This window comes from Magallana gigas, chromosome 3, assembly GCF_963853765.1.
Source record: "Magallana gigas chromosome 3, xbMagGiga1.1, whole genome shotgun sequence".
In the NCBI taxonomy this organism is placed as follows: domain Eukaryota; kingdom Metazoa; phylum Mollusca; class Bivalvia; order Ostreida; family Ostreidae; genus Magallana; species Magallana gigas.
Window position 1 is genome coordinate 11,278,766 of NC_088855.1, and position 6,992 is coordinate 11,285,757.

The 6,992-nt window shown below is 32.4% G+C and overlaps 1 protein-coding gene across 1 annotated transcript; it reads left to right on the forward strand.

Moving 5' to 3' along the window:
- Positions 1 to 4,483: 4,483 nt before the first annotated feature.
- Positions 4,484 to 6,346, forward strand: LOC136273313 (uncharacterized). Its single transcript, XM_066077740.1, has one exon. The coding sequence runs from the start codon at positions 4,545 to 4,547 to the stop codon at positions 6,129 to 6,131; it is 1,587 nt and encodes a 528-aa protein (XP_065933812.1). The 5' UTR covers positions 4,484 to 4,544; the 3' UTR covers positions 6,132 to 6,346.
- Positions 6,347 to 6,992: the final 646 nt, after the last annotated feature.

Here is a 6,992-nt window from a genome sequence, read left to right on the forward strand (position 1 = left end):
CAGAGAGTGGCAACTCCGTCATTAGAGTGTTTTGTTGTTGCAAAATGTTAGGGACCAACCTTACTTTGAGAACTACATGTAAGTAAACTGAGATTATGATCTTAAACCAAAAGTACTATATGTTTTATGAAAAAGTGCACAGGTTTTAGACGTTTTTAAAACAAAAAATTGAAAAATCAGATTGATATATAGAAAATATAAAACATCAACGAAATCTAGCCAACTGCCTCCTAAAACTCCGCTTTTAATATTGTTCATAAGACATACACTTATGAAAATATAATATTTTGAATGTTTTAGTAATAGGGTTTAGCTGTTTATGTTTCGATATAATGGTTTTTTAGAAAGATATACTGATTTTAACTGGGAATACTTTACAAAAGGGACCCCGAGATTTCGACCAGTTGCCAATCTCTGTTATATATGTCTCTGCTTAAAATATTGAAAAAGATGATGATTTGAAAATGCTTTGAAGTGGCGCATCATTGCAAATACGATTTTCTCACCAGTCTTGCAATACTTTCTTTAGCGCGAATAAAACTTTTTAATTTTATCATACTGAAGAATGTCAAATTATGAAATCTCAAAAATGTAGACTCTGTGTTTTTTAATAGGCAATAAAGCGAATCCACAGCCCAATACTCTCACGATTAAATATTAATGATGTCCCTTTTGATACTTTAATGATTCAGAAGGAAGGAAGTCATTCTGATTTATTTCGACAAAAACAATCCATGAAACCATAAAACGTAATTGTGATTTTTTTTAAAACAAAATATTCTATTACAATTGAACAACTGTTTTGTGGCTCCAAGCAGAAGGAGGAAATTATATAGAGCTTATCATATTAAATTGAAAAAATTAATCTAGAAAGTTGAAAATGCGAAAAGTGACAAAACTTCTCAAAGTTATATTCCTGATTCCTTTTTCCATTGGAAATTCAGAGGAACGTTCTGTGTGTGCAATGGATGGCAGTTGTTCGGCGGTTGTCCTGTTTACTTGTTTAGTTTCCATCATGCTAGTTGTAGTAGGCACGTTTAGCGGTTTGCACAGATTCAATGAGGTTTCTATGAAGGTGATATGGGGACTGTTGGTAACATTGGTGACTGTCGGAACTTTTAATATATGCTTAAACTTAATTTTACTCCACAGTCGTCGTTTTAGAATTACTTCTCCAAGAGTTGAAACGGATGCCTCAACAAAACTTCAGCTCCGATTCCTGTGGTTATTTGGCATTGGTTTGCTTCTCAGAACCTCGCTTTCGATTGCAACAGATATTGAATGTGTGGTCCAGGGGTTTGTTGCCTCTTACATTGCCAGCATATTTTCGTCAGCTATGATGATAGTGTTTATCATATCGGAAATTCGACTCATTACGTACATGTATAAGCATAAATTAAAGTTTGTGCGCTCCGCCTGGATATATTATGCTATTGGAATTGTTCTTTTAGCCAACGCCAGTGTGTGGTTTAATTTTGCAGCCATTGGAATTGCTGGAATTTTACACCGGACAGACACAAACTTATCTATTGATCACAATTCTTTCGATGTTGATACGGTCAGCAATTATAGTTTCGCCTATTGTTATTTTCATTCTAAAATACATTCTTTTGCGACCAAGCTACAACCTTTTTTCTTTCAGATGTCTTTAGATTTTCTTTTGCTAGCTTCTCTTTTTATTGTAAAGTCACTGCCATCCTTTTCGAATTTTCAAAATAACACATGTTTACAGAACAATTCAAACGAAACCGAAACTAACACACATAAATTAAATTGCAGAAAAGGTGTCATGATATGTTTGGTTATTGGAATAGTCCTTCACGTCCCATTTTTGGCGATGGCGTTGATTATTCGGTTCGTTTTTGTAGACAATATAAACGCTTTAAGCGAGGTATGGCAAATACTTGTTATTTTGCAAAAACTTGTAATGTCTTTTGTTATTCTTTTTGCGTTTTCACATTTACAAAGTTTAAAGACAGATTCGAGTGTTTGGAGACTGGAATTTTCTGACATCGTATTTCTTTCTTGTTACGTTGGTAAAGTAGTTTTGCACGCGTTCGAAATAATTGCCGCTACATACTGTTTGGAAAGTAGAATTCTTCTAGGTAGAGGCCTGATATCTGTCGTTTTTTATTTCTATCAGACATTGTATATACTAATAACTAAAAGATGTTCGCGATCTTTTTTTAAACAATCGAAAGAAGCCGTATCAGTTCATGTTTTGCTGCTTATAACGAGTGTAACCCTATGGATTACGACAACGTTTATACTCAGCGTGCAGGGAAATTATGTTTTAAACGAAGGGGTTGGTTGTTTGTTTGAAAATTCATATGTGTGGAAAATGTTACAATATATAAGCGTACCATTTACTATGTATTACGACCTGCAATCTGCTATGCACTTTTACAGTTTCTTACCCAGTCGTTGATTTGATGATGATGATGATGATGATGATGATGATGAAAACAGCTTTTATATTGTACAGAGTTCAGTACTGCAAATCAGGTGTTTTTTAAAATATATTGATGGTCTTTGTATTGTGTATTCAGCGACAAACTCGTTCATGTGAGATATTAGAATAGTAATGATATCATCATCTTTTTTATTGTAAAAGCTATTTCAGAGTTATCATACATGTAGATCTTGTATAAAGAATGTAAATATGTTAATAAAATAAAACTGAGTTTTTGAATCATTATCTGAAATGTTGTTCAGTTGGGTATTTAGTAACTTGCTTGTTAGAATGTTGTTAACCGACTGCATTACGACAGCAGTTAATTCCATAAAAGAAATATGTAATTCTGCCGTTGTTTGTATTAATAGTGAATCGTATCTCTTTAAAGTAAACAGATGTTCTTTTAATTTACAGTATTATACATCAATTATTAATTATTACACTATTATACACTGTACCTGAACAGTTGCAGTTAACTAATTTTGAAATATCCATCCAATATAATATAAAGCAACTAATTACAATGAACAAGATTAAAATATTATCTGCTAGCAATATTGCAAAATGTTACACGTATAAGATCATATTCACAGTTCCACATTTTAGGTAAACAATGGGATTTTTCCCTCCATAATAAGGGCGGAAATATTTGACTGTTTGTAATTGTTCTTCGTTCAACGAGAATATATAATTAGGAAAAAACTGTCTGTGAAATTGTGCCTGTGACATATGCTTTGAAATTTAAAATGCCAATTGCTAACTTTTATAATCATGACCATACCATTAAGGATTTAAGAAAACAATCTATATTCCCGTTTCATATTTACCAAAAAAATGTCTAGTAAGGTTTCATCATTTTCATTCCTAAATATTTTGCTAAAACAACCGACCTCGTAACAAAAAGCATTCCTACTTCAGAACCTTCATTTGGCATTTGTATAATCTTCAACATCTTTGATATACTGTATTCGGATTTAAACATTTTGTTAACGTTTAAGTATATTAAATCCAGAAACATAAAGTTACATTTTTCGGCTTAAGTCTTCTACGTTTTTGAAAAACAACCTGCAATCAACGCCTGAAAAAATGCAAACAATAGACATTTAATCTTTAATGTCTGCCTTTTGTGAGTTGAGAAATCTGAATATCTTAATATAGCTACTTTTGTTTTATCTTTTTTTTCTTCTTATTTAATGATTTAAAACACTTTATAAAGAAAAGAAGAAAATAGTTTGCTTTTTTCGGAATGGTTACCCGTATTTGATTCGTATAATCATTTTCGATGTGACTGATCCAGACAGCCATCAATAGCTAAGGGTTTATTTTAGGAACTAAATTAAAATTTATGTTGACAAGCCCTAGAATTTAGTGACATGACACCTATTTTTTTTATTTGTGATTTTCTTCAGTGAAGCAAGAATCATTAGTGCTTTCCTAAACCTTAAATAACAGAAAACGATGAGATAATCTGAAAAAAATATGGCTAACTTCACTGTTTAGCAAAATAATTAACGATATTAATGCAGCACATTTGAATAAAAATACAAATTCCTGTGAAAGAAGTGCAGTTAAAATCGATAAATTGGAAAATATCCAAGATATCTTACTTGACACATAAATTTTTTCAATCGAATAGAAACGAAACCAGATTTCTTACGGAGATTTATAATGGTAAACGTTTATATCTTTTCTCCTTTCGAAAGTCACTCGGAAAACCTCGCTCAATATTCTATCAGACAAAAATGCTTCGATTTGCTCGGTAGGTTGAAAAAATCAGAAGTTTATGAATAACCCACGACGCATGATGAGTTACGAATAACGAACAAATCAGTTTACAATAACTCCTCCGATTTAATTAAGATTACTTCAAAAGCAGGATATAAGAGATATAAAGGAAGGATTGAAAACGTTTGAAATTTTATTCTAAGCGGAAACTGAAACCATTTAACATTGCTGCAAAGTTCATTGGATCCACTACGCTGTTACAATTGAACTGATACATTTTTTTCATTATAAAGTAATCCAAAGAGGGAAATTCTTTATTACTTATCATATTTATTCAAGATACATGTAAAAATACGACTCAGTGATGAAAATGAGGAAATCAACAAAAATTCTTAAAGTAATATTTGTGATTCCTTTTTCCTTTGGAAATTCAGAAGAACGTTCGGTGTGTGCAATGGATGGCAGTTGTTCGGCGGTTGTCTTGTTTACTTGTTTAGTTTCCATCATTTTAGTTGTGGTTGGAACTTTTAGCGGTTTACACCGATTCAATGAGGTTTCTATGAAGGTGATATGGGGACTAATAGTAACATTGGTGACTATTGCAACTATCAATATAATCTTAATTTTGATTTTACTTCAAAATCGTCGATTTAGAATTACTTCTCCAAGAGTTGAAATGGATGCCTTAACAAAACTTCAGCTCCGATTCCTGTGGTTATTTGGCATTGGTTTGCTTCTCAGAACCTCGCTTTCGATAGCTATAGATATTGAATGTGTGGTCCAGGGGTTTGTTGCCTCATACATTGCCGGCATATTTTCATCAGCTATTATGATAGTGTTTATCATTTCGCAAATTGGACTCATTACGTATATGCAGAATATAAAGTTTATGCACTCCGCCTGGGTTTATTTTTCCATAGGGATCGTTCTTTTAGCCAACGTAAGCATATGGTTTAATTTTGCTGCAGTTGGGATAGCTGAAATATTACACCGAACAGAGACAAACACATCTTCTGTCCCTAATATTTCTACTGTTATTACAGAAAGCAACAATAATTACGCGTCTTGTTTTTTTCATTCTAAAATATATTCCTTTGCAACCAAGCTAAAACCGTATCTCTTCCAAGTGTCATTGGATTTTCTTCTACTAGCAACTTTGTTCATTGTGAGGACACTTCCATCCTGTGGTATTTTGAGACAGAACACATACTTGTATTTGCAAAATATTTCGATCGAAAACAAATCCACGACACATATCATGGATCAGAGAAAGAGTGCAGTCATCTCCATGGCTATTGGACTTGTCCTTCACATTCCTTTTTTAGTAATGGCATTGGTTATTCGTTTTGTTTTTATTGACAATATATACAACATAAGAGAGATATGGCAAAACCTCGTTATCTTTCAAAAAGTACTAATGTCAACAGCGATTTTTGTTGCATTTTCACACATTAGAGATATAAAGACAGACTCGGGCGTTTGGAGACTAGGAGCCAGTGACTATGTACTTCTATCTTGCAGTGTTGGTAAAGTAGTCATGCAAGCTTTTGATATACTTACAGCTACGTATTGTGCAGAAATTCATATTCTTCTAAGTAAAGGCCTGATATCTCTCGTGTTTTACTTCTATCAGACATTGTACATACTTATATCTAAAAGATCTTCACCGTCGTTTCGGAACCAATCAAATGTAGTTGTGTTTGTCCATGTCTTGCTGTTGACACTGAGTGTTACCCAGTGGATTACTACAACATTTATACTCAGCGTGCAAGGGAATTTTGTTTTAAATGAAGGAATTGGCTGTTTGTTTGAAAGCCCTATTGTTTGGAAGGTGTTGCAATATATTAGTGTACCATTTACGATGTACTACGACTTCCAATCTGCAATGCATAATTACAGTATTCTACCTACTTTAGATTCGCTAATCATGGGTAAAAAAATAGCTTTTTAAATACTTGCATGAACAGACAATTTGATTCATAGTAAAATAATCCTATATATATTGCACTGAAATAATCCCCGCATGAATTGTATTGTTATATCTGTATGTTTGATATTCGGACGTTGTTTTAATTAATAAATTTCAATTTCCAAAAAAATTGATTAATATTTGCTGAAAAGAATATGTGTCTAAGATTTTTTATATTGTTTTATAAGGACATAATCCTATAAAACTCATTAATTCTCATAACAATTGTTTCGCTATAATTTTATTAAATGTTTTGAACCCAAACGATACAATTACGCAAGAAAAATTTTGTATTTTACTATCCATAAGATGAACTAATCGATCTTTTCCAGTTTTTTTAGGGGAAGAAATCATCGATTGATGTTTGAAAATGTATTATATGAATATTGTAATAACATATGTATGATTTGTATATTCAGTTATCGTGACTCCATAAGATACCAATGAGCAAACCACTGTTCTATACCCCCCCCCCCCCCTGCGAAGATTCATTCAATGATTTAATCTAAAAAAATAAAATATTTGACCATAAATCTGGAAGTTCCTTTTACACATATGAATTTATAAATTTCATACACTTATGGTAAAGAAAAAATAAAACAATTAAGTTCCGTCGAACAAGGAAATGTGTTTTTGAACTTTAATTTTTGTTTAAAATATATATCTTGGACGAAAGAGACAGCAAAGAGAATGCCGTCCTTCATGGACTCAACGGTAAAATATTGAAAACCATTCTCTGTTTTCCTTTTGTGATGGGACAAAAAAGGTTCCTGGCTGGGATTCCATGGAAACAAACTCCAACCGCGCTATTGTGTTAATTGTATGCCTCGTTTCAATCTTTGA